Source organism: Chrysochloris asiatica, unplaced genomic scaffold (genome assembly GCF_000296735.1).
Source record: "Chrysochloris asiatica unplaced genomic scaffold, ChrAsi1.0 scaffold00034, whole genome shotgun sequence".
Classification (NCBI taxonomy): domain Eukaryota; kingdom Metazoa; phylum Chordata; class Mammalia; order Afrosoricida; family Chrysochloridae; genus Chrysochloris; species Chrysochloris asiatica.
The window spans coordinates 23,183,566-23,199,456 of record NW_006408552.1 but is presented as its reverse complement, the minus strand read 5'-3'; the positions used below and the strand labels follow the sequence as shown (position 1 = coordinate 23,199,456).

Genomic DNA, 15,891 nt, shown 5'->3' with positions numbered 1-15,891 from the left:
TGGTTAACTGTATATATTTTTCTACGCATTTACTTTTTAAAAAAATGTTCTATTGTGAATTATGTGATAGTTTACATGGGAGAACATCAGCTTTATATTCATCCTATCGTATATCGTTTCCTTGCAATGGTAACAATCCCTTCCATGCATCATCAACCAACCAAAGAGTATACCCCACAAGCCTGTCCCCCACCCCCTGTCGTCAGCACACAGCCCCTCTCCTTCTCTGGGTCCAAAGTCCCCAGCCACTCCATTTCTGGTCTCTGCCTCCGTCTCTGGTGTCACTGCTTCTCTGGGTAGGGTCCTGCTCTCCGCTCTTCTCCCTTGGTGGTCTCAGGGACCTCTGCTCCTGGACTGCAAAGTTAATCACTCCCCTTCTTTTACTACAAAACATCTACCTTTGCATTTCCAACCCTCACAATCAGTCCTGATAACAATTATTCACTATTGTATCGCAAGAGACCTATCCACTTCTCCTTTCATCAGCCCCACCTTCTACCCGTTTACTTTTAATCTTTGGTTTTTTTAGGTTTTAGACCTAACTTATAATCATTTAGCTAGATTTTAGTCACAATCTAGTTTGACAAGTTCTTTATCCAGTCTTAACAGTCCTGTCTTTAAACTATTGCATTTAGTCTGTTTTCATTAATTGTATTACCAATCTAATTGGATTTATTTCTACTTTTATAATATGTATATATATATATATGTATACATTATATATATGTGTGTGTGTGTGTGTTGTTGCTGTTTTAAGTGCTGGCTAGTGGGTTCAGATTTTTTTTTTTTTACTGTTAAATGTTTTCCTTTACTAATTTGTAAATTATACACTGTGTGCTGTAGGATAAGCACTGGACCGCAAGGTCAGTTTGAACCGCAAGGAATGGGGTTCATACTCACCAGTAGATCCTCAGAAACTCTATACATGGTTGCTATGAGTTGGACCCCACCGGAAGACACTTAACAACAATAGATATTTTACAATGTATATTTAAAAGTATAAAACTTATTAACATCTTGATTCCTCTCCCAACCATCACAAAGACCTTAGAACATCAGTTCAGGTGTTACCTGCCTCCTGATTCAAATGCTGCTATTGTTTTTTTTTTTAATACCCTACCAAACACTTTTTATTTAAAAAACCTGTTTTATAGTTGTTGTTCTTGTTAATTGCTTTCAAGTTGGTTCTGAATCATAGCAACCCTGTATAGAATTTCTAAGGATCCGGCTGTTGGATTTGAACCGATAAGACCTTGCAGTTCAAACTGACCTTGCGGTCCAGTGTTTATTGCTAGTCATTAAACGATCCTGGGATTTACCGACATGTTTGGTGCATTTTAAACCTCCCATCTAGCGTTCTTTCTTTCTGCCTAAAAGTCTGCTTTGGCATTTAAGGAGCGGGCCTGCTGGCCACTTAGTCTCTAAGTTTTCCTTTGTCTAGAAATGTATTCATTTACTCTCACACTTGAGTGAGTGTAGCATTTTCATTCCGGTGACACATCCTCCCAGCCTCTTGGAGCCGTCCCTCCGTTATAATTGCATTCCATTTCATTTTTGTTGTGACGTTAGCTGTCAGTCTGTTGACGCTCTTTTGAAAGTAATCTGACTTTTTTCTCTGGTGGCTTCTAGCCTTTTTTCATATCATATTTCTGCAATTTTATTATGATTCACATAGTTGTTAAGTTTATCTTGCTTGGGTTTGGTGGGTCTTTCGACTATGGGAATTAATATCTTCACACTGGTTTTAGTATGTTTTTAGCCATTCTCTCTAATTTCTTCTAGAATTTTAAAAAGAATGATTTTTGTTTTGCTCTCCATATCTTCCAATCTCTATTTTTCCCCATCTGGTCTGTGTTCTGATTAATTTCTCCTTTTAGTCGACAGATTGGCTGTTGAGCCGTGTCCAGTTCACTTTTAATTTCGATTCAGTGAAATCTTACTTTTATTTTTCATTTTAGTTATCTTTTGTTCCTTTTGAATCTTCTTGGCTATTCACTTTTATTTTCATGCACTCCCCTACCGACAAATGCTACTGGAAACTTTCAGATTCTATATGTTGTAAGGAATCCTGGCAACACACTGTGTTCAGCACAGTGTATTTAAAAGTTGGGCTGCTAAGTGCGCGGTCTATTGTTTGAACCCACAAGTGCTCTGTGGAGAAAGATGCGCTTGTTTGCTTTGGTAAAGATTTCCAGTTTCAGAAGTCTTAGGGGAGCAGTTCTATTCTGTGCTACGGGTCTTTGTGAGTTGTAACCAACTTGCTGGCAGAGATAGGTTTTACTCCTAGTGAAGACAGAGGATACTGTTATTCTTCTAGACTTTTCTGTATAAAGCATTGAAGAGTGAAGTGCCGTCGAGTTGGTTCCAATTCATAGCGGCCTAGTAGCAGGTTTCTGAGGAGAAGCTGCTGAGTTTGAACTGCCGGCCTTGTAGTTCAAACCGACCTTTTGGTCCAGTACTTATCCTATAGCGCCATACCAGGACTCCAAATGCATTGCATAGCATTGGAAATATCTGCATTTTCTTGACTCACTTGAAATAGGCATTTAAGAAAAAAATTTAAGAGTCTTTCTTGAGCAGAAATTCTTAATTTGGCATCTAGATAGACATCCTTGAATGACTTCACTTTTCAAGTGTCCTTGAGATTGCCTGTTTGTTTTCATTTCCAGTCTTTTTCTGAAGAGGGGTTGTGAACCCCAAAAGATGAGGAGTCACTGTGGTAGATTAGGGGAGCCCTGGTACCATAGTGGGTTACAAGTTGGGTTGCTAACCACAAGGTCAGCAGTTCAGATCTACCAGGTGCTCCGTGGAGAAAGACAGAGACTGCTTCTAGAAAGATTTACAGCCTCAAACCCTTTACAGGGTTACTCTGAGTTGGAACCTGTCCGAGGGCACACAGCCACTACCACCTCTATGGTAGCTGGGGAGTCCTGGAGTGGTGCACTGGGCTCCCTGGAAACCTGATACCCGGTGTCTTTGTGAGTCAGAACCAGCTCAACAACACTTAACAACAAAGAAGACTGTCACTCTTTGGGAGTTCAAAACTCTTGGTTTCACTCTGTGTGGACATGCCCAGTCAAACTTGATTTCTAAGCATTGCAGTTCAGAGTCAGAGGTTAGGCTTGAACCTCAACTTGCATCAATCATTGGGGTGAAGGCAAATTCTGCAGAATATAGTAAGCAATGCTCCACCCTAGGACCTAAAATCCCAGGAGAGACAGTTTAAAAATTGCCGTCTTTGCCTACTCGAGCCTTCTCTATGTTTTTCTATTACCTTCTAAACCTCATCTCCATTCAGTTCAAACACATTAAAGCAGATAGAATAATGTCTCCTTTTCATTGTTGTTTGTGAGGATTGTTTAAAATAAGGGGTCACAAAGTCAGTAAGGAGCCTGGCACTCGGGGTGCTCAGGATGTGGTGGGCATGATTCTCCCCAGCTGTCCCCACCACTGAGCCTCCGTTACTGGACTGACTGACTTCTGGACTCTGCCTCCAGTTTCTGTGCTTCTCTGGTTTGTCTTCACATTCCTGAGGAGATGCCACTGTGAAGCACTGTCTGGCTGTGCCACCCTCTGAGAGCCTTAAGTCTCCAAAGTTCCTGGAATAAAAAGGCAAACTCCTTAGTCTGACACACTCTGTCTCTGGGTCCACCACAACGGCTGGGAAATTAGGGATGCTCGTTTCAGTGAGCGGGCAGAGGAATGAAGGTACCCCAGCCTAGTGATCGGAAACGACCTAGGCTAGGACTTGATGACCTGCTGAATTTGAGGTTGGGTAAGAGGAGGACCGGAGTTGGTACACCCGTGTGAATGGTACCATTGAAACCATAGTACTAATGAGGAGGACGTGGGGGAAGGAAAGCCGTGAGAGGACGAGTCCAATTTAGGAATTGTTGACGTTGAGATAGATGCTGGTGAGGTTTCTTCAGGGTGTTTATCAGTCATCTTCCCAGCTCTATGGTGGGATTGATGGTGTTAAAAAGCAGATTAAAAAGAAGGTTTGTGTATTGCCTGTGCCTGGGACTCAGCAAGCCTTTGATAGTCGTATTTCTTTGAAGCTTCACCATACTCCTTTACTGTAGTTATTATCCCCATTTTATTGACAGAAGAACTGAGGCGCAGGTTTGTGTATGCTAGCTGACAATGTTTCTGTGCTGTGTTTGGGAAAGGTAACAGTAAGTTTCCTGTCAGGTCATGTGCCACGTGAAGTAAATGTCAGGATCTCAGGATTCCAGGCCCGTCTGCAGTCAGAACCTTGGGGAGAGGGAACTGAGAATCTGCATCTTTAACAAGCAGGTTAAGTGATCCTTAAGACTTGGTAGGTCTGGCCTCGGTGTTGCCTGTTCATTTCTAGATCCTCCCTCTCAGCCCCTGCACTGCTGTTCCTCTCAGTTGCATTGAACAGACATTTAGATCAGAGCTTGGGATCAGCACCTGTGTAATACTTTCATCAGCCTGAGCTTTGTGGTTTGTGGAAAGATACCGTTTTATGAGAGAGCAGGAGCTTTTCAAATACTTTGCAATCTTGCCATGACAGCTGTTTCATTAGAGGTTTGGGGAAGGAAATGAACATCTATGAAGTGTTTGCCAGTAATGAGAACTTGGGCGTCAGCTAAATTATCTCAGGCCCTAGATCTGGTAAGTGGCTGAGCTAAGTTTCAGCTCCAGAATTGCCTAAGAATACAAATTAGTAGTACTTCATTAGTGCTTCCTCTGTATCAGGCTTTTATGCACGTGGAATAACTCAGCTAATCCTTATGGCGACCCTGTAGCGAATACTTCTGTCACACATGACACTGAGGCTGCCGCTCAGCTTCACACACCTAATAAACAGTGGAAGCAGGCTGTGAACCCCAGCGTTCTGACTCCAGACTCCACACTCACCACTGCCCGGGACCAATCGGCCTCACCTCTGATTTGTGTTCTTTTCACTTTTATACTACTTAGCATGAGGACCTTAATTTTGAAAATCACAGAAAATTGATATAAGTTCGTATGAGATGGATAGACAGTGGCTGCAACATTAGTCTCAAACACGGCAATGAGGGTGAGGATGTTGTAGGACTGCGCAGCGTTTCCTTCTGTTGTACGTAGGGTCGCTACACACATCGGGAACCCACACGATGATACCTCACACCAACACATTATTACCAAACCTGGGGTCTTGCTTCTGCTGTGCCTGGACACGACTCCATTTCATTTTCTTCTTCCTCAGTCCTTCACAGATGCAGTGCGGTCCAAGAAGAATGAGCGTCATGACTGATGTCCACCGGCGATTCCTCCAGTTGCTGATGACTCACGGCGTGTTAGAGGAGCAGGACGTGAAGCGTCTGCAGAAACACTGCTACAAGGTTCATGATTGTGAGTATCACCTCCCAGAGTGACCACTGCTGTGACCTCATCTCATGGCTCGGTGTCCTGATGTGGACCTCTGTCTAGGCTGGGTGCTCCAGAGAAGAGAAACCAGTGAAACTTATGTGTCTATACAGGAGGGAGGTTGACAAGTTTATGGGAAAAGTCTTTTAATTCCATTTTCCATCAGCTTTTTGAAACCTCCTTCATAGATAGATTTAGCTCAAGGAAATGGCTCACATGACTCTGGAGGCTGGCAAACCCCAAGTTGGTGGATCAGACATCAGATTGGAGGCCTCACCTAACTCCCTAACTTCAGGGGCTGCCGAACCCCAGATCATCAGGTCAGATTGCGGCTTGCTGGCTCACGGGCTGTGGAGGCTGACAAATCCCAGGATCATCGGGCAGTGTGGCAGATGGCTGCCTCAAGTCCTTGGAGGCGGAGGTCAGATGATGAGAGCTGGTTGCAGGATCCAGAGCCAGCCCCAAACTAGAGAGCTTTGCCAGAGTGTCCATCCAGACTTGATTCAGAAAGCCCTTTCAGCTGGTGGGTACTCCTAGCAGTGCTCATGTGGGGATGGTTCCATGGTATCAGATCTGACCACGTCGACAGGATAACTACATCATAACTGCTAAACCTCTGAGAGACATTGCCCGGCCAAGTTGACACATGACCTTAACCTCACACCCTTCATTTTCTGAATCCCATGTCCTACTTTTTTTGTTTTTTTTTGAAAAGCATCCTGTCATTTAGCCTAGAGCATAAGGACTTGGACTCTGAGGCTGCATAGTTGTGGCGTACACCAAGGTTCCAGTACCTGCTCCAGCGTCAGTTTCTCATATGTAAAATGGGACCAGTCATCGTATTTGACACACAGGGTGATTCTGAGGGTTAGGGCACGTGACACAAGAATAGTGCTCAGCTGGCTAGTGAGAGTAAGAGGACAGCTTAGCACAGGGTTGAGGGTCCAGCCCGGGGTGAGGTCAAACCTGGAAAGACTGCCATCCCTACCCCGTGCCAGTGAGGGCATTTGGAGGAGTGACTATGAGGAGCCTGTGAAGCAGCTGGTACATTCTGATCTGTCAATGGCTGGGCTGTCCACAGAGCAATAGGGGCAGTGGAGATGGTCAAGAGTCAATATAGATGGATCGCTAAAGCAGCGCTGAGTAAAAAAGAAAGTGACTAAGGTGTACTTATTACATGATGTGATTTTGTTCGGTTTTTGTCATGTGCAACATGATTTTCTCCTTTGCTCATGAATGCATGCATGTGCATGTAAGTGTGTAAAAGTGGACTGGAAGGCTCAGCAGCACTCTCGTGCAGGTGCCTGCCTTTAGGGAGAGAAGAGGGAACTGGCTGCTCCTAGAAATCAAAGCACTTCAGCTGTATCATGGCTTGTCCTGGTATTAAAAAGGAAAACACTTGAGGTAAAAGGCCACTAATATATATTCTAATGTTGTCACTTCTGATCACTTGTTTTTTTTACTCTGTATTTTTTCTTTTCTCTTTCTTTTTAATGTTTAAAAGAAGACTGGAAATACTAAAAGAGGGGGAGGAGGCATTTTGGGAGGGGAGTACAAAGTAGACAGGTGAAGAACATGAGAAACAGTGGCATATGTAGAGACTCACAATTTCTGCATCAAAAGAGAAGGAGAAACCAGGCCCCAGAGGGCTTAGGGGTCTGTGGAGAAAACAGAGAAGAAAATGCACAGAAAGACTCGTCCTTTCAAGATGTGTCAAAGGACAAGAATGGAAGAGGGCAGCATGCTGGAGAAGAGGCAGATTATGAGGTGACTGGAGAGTAGTCGGTCCCTAAGAGTGTTCCTCAGAGGACTGGTACATTGAAAAAGTTTCCATGATGAATTTGGGGAGCTTCATGATACATATAAGCAAATTAAAGGCGTGGAGGGGTCCTATAGTTAGGAACCTGGTTCTTGTTAGGTGCAGTTGCATCGGCTCTGTCTCATAGTGACTCTATGTACAACAGAATGAAACACTGCCCAGTCCTGCACCAACCTCACAACTGCTGTGATGTTTGAGCCCATTGCTGCTGCCACTGTGCCCGTCCATCTCATTGGGGGGGTCTTCCTCTTTTTTGCTGTCCCTCCACTTGACCAAGCATGATGTCCTTTTCCAGAGAATATGCCCAAAAAACCAAGAGATGAGGTCTCACCATCTTGCTTCTAAGGAGTGTTCTGACTGTTCTTTTCCAAGACAGATTTGTTTGTTCCTCTGGCAGTCCACGATACTTCCATTATTCTTCTCCAACACCATAATTCAAATATAGAAATTCTGTCTTATTCATTGCCTAACTTTCACTTGCAGATGAAGAGATTGAAAATACTCTGGCTTGGTCAGGTGCATCTTAGTCCTAAAGTTCTCAAACTGGTATCTTGAGCACTTTAAAAGCGGTCTTTTGCAGCAGATTTGCTTAGTGCAAACCTGCTAACTATGTTTAATTCCGTAGCATACCTTCTAAACCCTGGACCAGGATACACAATATGTGGGTGAGTGTCCGTTCTCTTGGTGTGTAGCTTGATAGATCATGGAGAGGCCTCTGCACCCTAGGAATGGACAGTGTACCCTCTTGAGGAGTTTCAGTGAAGAAAGTGACACAGTAATGCTGTACTCTCCCTCAGGGGAGAGTAGATCTGCTGTCACTGCCTGGTGGGGGCTGGATTCTTGTTGTGAAGTGCCGTTGACTTGGTTCTGACTCATAGTGACCCTGTATGGGGTTTCCGAGGAGCAGCTGGTGGGTTTGAGCTGCCCACCTTGTGGTTCACAGTCCAGTGCTGACCCGACAGGAGACAAATTCGTTTCTCTTGCTTTTTAAAACACAGAACAGAACTTTTGACCTACCCTTCAGTATCTCCTTGAGATAGGAATAAGAAGGCTTGCCTTAATCTTCGATCTATATGATAGTTCATTCTTTCTCCCTTGCATAGTCCTTCGCTTTTAGTTTCTCATAGAAATCTGGAGCATGAATTTTAATGTTGATGGGGAAGTTTCACAGCTCACTGCAAAGAGCCAGATGATGCCTTAGACTAAGAATGAAAGTGTTTTTGCCTTTATTTGACCTTTAGGGTTATTATGATCTAATTTAGGAAAGTCCTAGCGTGTGTCTAGGAACTGATTTATTTTTTACATTTTTCGTACCATTCCTGTGTCTCAAGATTTGAGTATGGCTAGGGAATATGGAGACCTGGTGGTACGGTGGTTAAAGCGCTCGGCTGCTAACGGAAAGCGCCACGTGAGAAAGATGTGGCAGTCCGCATCTATGAAGAGTTCCCGTCTGGAAAGCCCTGTCGGGTAGTCACGGCTTGGAACCCCTATGGGCTGTTCACTGTGTTCGACAGGATCACTGTGAGTCAGAGTTGACTTGGTAGCAGTGGATTGTCTGTTTGTTTTAGGGTGTTGTTGTTTTTGTTGTGTGACTCATAGCGACCCTCTTTCTATCAGCAGCTGGTGGGTATGAACTGCCCACCTTATGGTTAGCAATCCAGTGCTGATCCTACAGTGCCATACCAGTGCTCTTGTGTTAGGATTGTTGTGGTTAAGTGCCATCGAGTCAGTCCCAACCCATGCCAACTGTATAGGGTTTCTAAGGAGCAGCTGATGAGCTGGAACCATTATTGACCTTGTGGTTCAAACTGACTTTGTAGTCCAGTGCATTAGCCCAGAGCACCATTCTAGGCCTCCTGTTTTAGGGTTGTTGTTGTTAAGTGCCGTCAAGTTGATTCTGACGCACAGTGACCCTGTATAGTGTTTCCGAGGAGCAACAGGTAGAACTGCTGACCTGTGGTTCAAACTGACTTTGCAGTCCTGTGTGTTAACCCCCAGTGCCACTCCAGGACTCCTGTTTTAGGTTATATGTGGTAAATTTGTTTTCTCTTACCTTTCATTGTAAACAAGCAAACAAACTTGTTCCTAAGCATCATTGTTATTGTTTTTGTTGTTGTTGTTAGGTGCCATCGAGTCGGTACCGACCCATAGTGACCTTATGCACAGCAGAACAAAACACTGCCCGATCCTGGGCCAGCCTCACTACTGTTGCCATGCTTGAGTCCATGGATGCTGCACTTGGCCAATCCATCTCATTGGGGGTCTTCCTCTTTTTCTCTGACCCTCCACTTTACAAAACATGATATCCTTCTCCAGGGACTGGTCCCTCCTGACAATATGTCCGAAGTATGAGAGATGATGTTTGGCCATCTTGGCCTCCAGGAAGCACTCTGGCTGCACTTCTTCCAAAACGGATTTATTTTATATTGTTATTAGAGACGTTTTAAAACAAGGAATGATGGAAAGAAGTCATCTAAAATCCAAATGGTTAGAAGTCCCATCATTATATTTTATCCTTTGAAGAGATGTCCAGGAAAGTCCCCTTTAATCAACTGGAAAACTATTGAACTTCTAAGAGAATTATGGAACGAGTTATTCTGGTTACTCTGGTTACAGTCTCCCGGAGTGTATCTTCAGTTTATCCAGGCACTTCCTCTTCGGGGCTTTTGTTGGAGCTCTCCTTACTGGCACTGAAGGCCAAGCCTAACCCTAACCTCCACGTCCTTCTCCGACTATAGTGACCGTGCAGGACTGAGGTTTCCTATAAGAGCAGACTGTCACAGCGTGCCTGTCCAGAGCCACTAGGGGGTTGACTTTTGGCTAGCGGCGTAGTGCTTAGCCACTGTGCAACCAGGGTTCCTTTTAGTGCCCTTTCGTTGATCTTACTCAGAGTGGCCCTGATATACAGTTAAGTGCGACTGAGTTGGTTCCAACTCATAGCAACCCTGTATAGGGTTTCTCAGACTTCTTTTCAATTGTGCAGAAGCAGAAAGCCTCCTCTTGTTCCGGGCACAAAAGACTAGGAAAAGAGAAATGGAAACAGGAAACGCAGGGTTCCTGAGACTAAACCTTTTTGGGAGCAGGCAGCCTCATCTTTCGCTCCTTGAGTGGTAGGTTTGAACTACTGACCTTGTGGTTAACAGTCCAATGCCTAACCCACAGTGCCACCAGGGCTCCTTAACCAAACCCAACCCACTGCCATTGAACCAATTCTGACTCATGGCAAACCTGTATAGGACTTCTGTAAACCCATAAAGAGAACAGAAAGCCTTATGTTTCTCCCTCAGAGTGGCTGGTGGATTTGAACTGTTGATCTTGCAGTTAGCAGTCCAGGGCTCTCTTCGTTGTTGTTTTGTTTTTTTTTTAAATTTTTTTTTTTAAGGTTTTTATTGTGGATTGAGTGAAAGTTTTCAGGGCACATCATTGGTTTCACATTCAAACATTCATATACCTTGTTTCATTACATTGATTATAATCCCCTCCACATACCATCAGTTAACAGAGTTTCTCTATATCCTCTTTAGCTTTTTTTGGGGGGGAAAACTTTGCCTTTTTGGAATTTACAGTCTCGGCTTTTAGGGAAGGTTTTTACATTTATCTGTGGGTATCCAGGGCTCATGTATGGAATTACTAACCAGCATAACTGAATAATCAGAAAAGGGACATTTTGCTATGTCTGCTAGGTGGCTAAAGTCTGATCCTCAGAGCCTATGGTTTGGACGGTCAGCAACGCTTGGGCCCACGGGGACTTGAACTCCTGACCGGGTCTGCACGGTCTGCATCAGATTCCCCCTTATTTATTATTTGTTTAAGGGACGCTGCCTGTCTTAGGCGGTCAGTGTGAATTCCTCAGTCTTACCCGTCATGGAAACTCATTGCAGCATGGCAATGGCTCTGTCTTAGGTTGCCGAGGTTCCACGTGATCCTTGCCCATCTCTGGCCACACGTCCACCATAAACAGACACCATCCGAAGAAGGCAGGGAGGAAGGAGACCAGCTGGGGAACCCACACACAAGATATTGCCAGACCTCCACCTGCTCTAAGACGACCAAGCAGGATCACTATGCTGAGGTTCAACCAAGTTCACAGGGGAACTTAATCTCTGGCCGAGGTAGCAAATTAGTAGCCACTCAGTTCTCAACTTGAGAATTACTTATATCAGAAGTTTGAGCATGTAGCTGATGAATATCCACAGACAAGTGTATATTGTTCCACAACCTCCTACAATGCTGTTGAATTACGTTCCAATCAGGTTCTGGTTAACGTCTTCGTTGTTGTTTTGTTGTTAAGTGTCATGGAGTCAGGTCTGCAAACCTGGACCTGACCCTGGGCTGGAGCCTCTTTTATTTACCACATGTTTATCATATGTTTATCATATGTTGTGGATTGAACATTGTGACCCCCGAAATATGTGTTGTAAACCCTAACCTGTGATGCTGTAAGATCAGCACTGGACTGTGAACCACAAGGTCGGCAGTCCAAACCCACCAGCTGTACAGGGTCGCTATGAATTGGAAACGACTTAATGGCACTTAGCAACAACAATGTGCTTGTAATATTCCCACTTGGGCGTGTTTTACTTAGTGTTAGTAGAGTGTATCTTAAGTCAAAATGTAAACGAGCAGACTGAACAAGCAGCCAAGTAAGCAAGCAGCCCAAGGGGGTGGGGGTGGGGGGGAGATGAGAATTGCCACGCTACACTAGATCACCAAGTGGGGCAGAAGCTGGAAAGAGACAAGGACCTACCTTCCTCCAGCGCTGACAGAGAAACAACGTCTCCCTAGAGCTGGCACCCTGAATTCAGACTCGTACCCTCCTGAGGGTCCGGTGTGGGGCTGTAGGATAAGACTGGACCATAAGATCAGTTTGAACCACAAAGGTTGGTGGTTCAAGCTCACCAGCCACTCCTCGGAAACCCTATACAGGATAGCCATGACTTGGAACCGACTCGATGGCATTTAACAACTGAGAAAACAGGAAACCTAGTGGTGCATCGTTTCAGTGTTTGGCTGCTGACCAAAAGGTTGGCATTGAATCCACCAACTGCCCTGCTGGAGAAAGATGTGGTAATTTGCTTCCATAAAGCTTGTAGCATTGGAAACCCTCTGGGACAATTCTACTCTGTTGCTATGAGTTGGAATTGACTCAGTGGTATGAGTTTTTTTGGTTTTATCTTTTTACTGTGAATTGGGTAAAGGTTCACAGATCAAATCATCAGTTTTCCAATCAATAGTCATTACACATTTTGTTTCCTGTCATTAGCTGTAGTATCACTGGTCCCACCTCCTCCCTGCGTTTCCTGTTTCCATTTCTCTTTTCCTAGTCCTTTGTGCCCGGAACAAGAGGAGGCTTTCTGCTTCTGCACAATTGAAAAGAAGTCTCAGAAACCCTATACAGAGTTGCTGTGAGTCGGAACTAACTCAGTTGCACTTAACAACAACAACCCTTTTGACAATGGCAGCAGGCTTGTTTAACTGTAAGAAAATAAATTTTTGTGTGTTAAAGTCACCTTCATGTGGTATTTCTCTTGCAATGTTGTTGTTAAGTGCCATTGAGTCAATTCCAACTCATAGCGACCCTGTGCAGGGTTTCTGAGGTGCGGCTGGTGGGTTTGAACTGCCGACCTTGCAGTTCCTCAGTGCCACTCCAGGACTTCTCTGTTGCAATAGCACTAGATAACTAAGACACGTCGATTTAAAGTTGCCACAGCAGGGCAATGATTCCCGTGGAGTTATTTGTCTTATTCAGTGTTTTGGGGCTACTCACTGACTACAAAGTAGACAAGTGTTAACTTTTAACTACAATAAAAGGGAGGTGGGCAAAAAATGCCAGAGGCAGGGGTAGACACTGAGAAGAGTGCCAGAGTGAAAAGGAGGAGAGGTAAACCTGTTACATACACAGTCCTGCAGCAACCGTCATCTGTGCGTCGGTGCATCAGTAGGCACACAGGCCCCCATGTGTAGGTGTGATACAGGTTATCTGTACATGAGCATTTAACCTTTGCTGCAAATATATTCATGAATGTGTTGGAATATACAGGAAGTCAACTTTTGAAACCTTCTTAAGACAAAACCAAACACCTTGAGGGAATGAGTCACTGGGCCTGGAGGCTAAAGTTCATAGTCTCAGGGGACATGGTACCATGGTCAACTGGCCTAACATAGTCCACAAAGACAGTGATCTGTATCCTACTTAGGTGAGTTACACGGCAGTGACCACCTAAGGTCTGACTATTGGCCTCCCTGTGTCCGGAAGAAAGAAGTGATGAAAATCAAAGACATGTGTCTTTGACATTAGTCCAGTAGCCTAATGGACCACATGAACATCAGTCTCTATGACCCTGAGACCAGAAGAACTAGATGGTGTCCAACTACTCCTACCAACTGCTCTGAAAGGGATCACATTAAAGGTCCTGGATAGAACGGGAGACAAATGTGGAACAAAACTCAAAACCAGAACAAAAGACCAGGCTCACTGGTCAGATGGAGACGGGTTGGCCCCAAGTTACCCTTCAGTCCTGGGATTGAACTCTCCCTTGGGCTCAATTTCCAGCTAAAGCCTCGACAGATCTGTAAAGGGAGTACTAGCTATGGAGGCATTCATACCTTAGCGTCATCAGCCACTTGACATCAGAAGGGCAGCATGGACCCAGGAACAGAGTTCACAGGGGAAGGAGGAATGCAAACAGGAGACAGAGGAGAAGAATTGTTCAACGTGAAACTAATGATCTGCTCTGTAAACTGTCACCCAATTCACAATACAACATTAGAAAGAAAGAAAATGTTTGGGAACTGAAAAGGCAAGCTGGGTTTTTGGTCTGAGCAAGTGTGTGAGCGCGAACTTCTTGAGGGAATCATCAGGTGCAGCACCAGCGCTTGACAAAGAAGGAAGCAGAGGCTCCTGCACGTGTGTGGTGCTGCCCCGCTGGTGTCAGAGCTGGGATGGAGGCCAGGGCCCTTGTCCCTGCCACACTTGCCTTCTGAGTCAGGGCTTGGCTCAGGACACACATGATAACCTGAAGATCCTAGAGGTGCTTTGAAATTTTATTCCTCATTTTGAATTAATTCTAAATTTACAGAAAAGTTACAATTTTAGTTCAAAGAACTTTTTTTTCTTGCCTCAATTGTTTGCGAGTCAGTTATCAACCTGAAGTCCCATTCCCCTGACTTCTTTAGGGTGTGTTTCCTTCTAAGAAGACCATTCTCCTAAATAGCCTCAGTGAAATTCACAGGAAGCCATCACTGCACTAACCCACAGACCCGTGTCCGTTTCTCTGGTTGTCTCATCAGAGAGTCACATGCCCGAGTTTGTTGTGTCTATTTAGGTTCCTTCTGCTAGAGCCATTTTTCAGTCTTTGTTTGACTTTTCTGACCTTGGCATTTTGCATGAGGACAAGCTGATGATTTTGTAGACTAGAACTTTTTGTAGGCAGGAAGGGGCTGGAAAGAAAGACAAAGGGACATGGGGAAACCAGTGAGAGCTGAAAGCGTGCTGTTACATTGAAACAATTGTAACTAATATTATGAAATAAAATACACATTGTTGAAAGGAAAACTAATTTGCTCTGTAAGACTTCATCCAAACCACAGTAAAAGAAAAAATTGCAAAGACATACAATGCAGACCAAATGCGACATTGAAAAATTTCTGGTAGCCACATTCAAACCAGTAAACAGTAACAGGTGAAATGTAATTTTAATACTCTAATATGATATGTCTAAAACATCACTTCGATATGCAACCAACAACAGTTCCATTAGTTGTCTACAGCCTTAGCAGTGCCCATGAGGATGGAGCAGGGGAGGTACCACTTAATCCTGCTCCATGTAAGGCCACTGTGACTGGGGGCTGATGTAGCAGCAGTCACCAAATCTCATCTGTGTCTTACATACCAAAACCAAACCACTGCCAGCAAGTGGGTTCCTACTCAGTGACCGTGTGTAGAGTTTCTGAGGCTATAAATCTTTACTGGAGCCGACAGGCTCATCTTTCTCAGTTGGAGTGGCTGGTGGGCTTGAACTGTCGACCTTGCAGTTAGCAGTCCAGCCTCTATAGCATCTTTTAATTCAGACTAGCCTTATTTTCGGTGCTTAGTAGCTCCATGTGCTAGTGGCTACTATGGTGGACAATTCAGTTGTAGAATGCCCTTCAGATTAAGTTTACCTGATCTCCTGAGTTCTCCTGACACCTTGTCTTCACATGGTACAAGGACCCCTGGTGGTAGGATAGGCAAGATCAGCCAGTGAAACCCACCAATCACTCTGAGGAAGAAAGAGGAGACTTACTGCTCTCTCAAGGATGAATAGCTATGGAAACTTACTCAGGATCACTTTAAGTGGTAATCAACTAGATGGCAGTGGCGTGTGGTTTTCTTCCTTGTGGTGCATTTGTTGCAGCTCATGAACCAATCTTTTTATTTTTTAAATTTTTTATTGCGGATTGAATGAAAGTTTACAGGGCAGATCATAAGTTTTACATTCAACAAATCATACACCTTGTTTCATTACAATGATTATAATCCCCTCTATATACCATCAGACAACAGTATTTCTCTCTATTCACTTTAGCTCTTTTTTTTTTTAAATACTCAGGCATATATAATAATTTACACCACCAAAGGGCACATTCTGCAAGTCTGCCTCCTGGCTGCCAGCTCTCAGTCCCTCTCTTCCCATGAATCTAGAGTCCTCAGCTGC

General features: G+C 44.3%; 1 protein-coding gene across 1 annotated transcript in view; it reads left to right on the top strand.

Annotated features, from left to right (window-relative positions):
* Nucleotides 1–5,221: 5,221 nt before the first annotated feature.
* The window catches only part of NSMCE1 (non-SMC element 1 homolog (S. cerevisiae)), a 45,856-nt gene continuing 35,186 nt past the window's right edge, over nt 5,222–15,891 (top strand). The window contains exon 1 of the mRNA XM_006859807.1: nt 5,222–5,361. Within this exon, the coding sequence (XP_006859869.1) occupies nt 5,226–5,361 (136 nt within the window). The 5' untranslated portion in view covers nt 5,222–5,225. The remainder of the gene's footprint in view (nt 5,362–15,891) is intronic.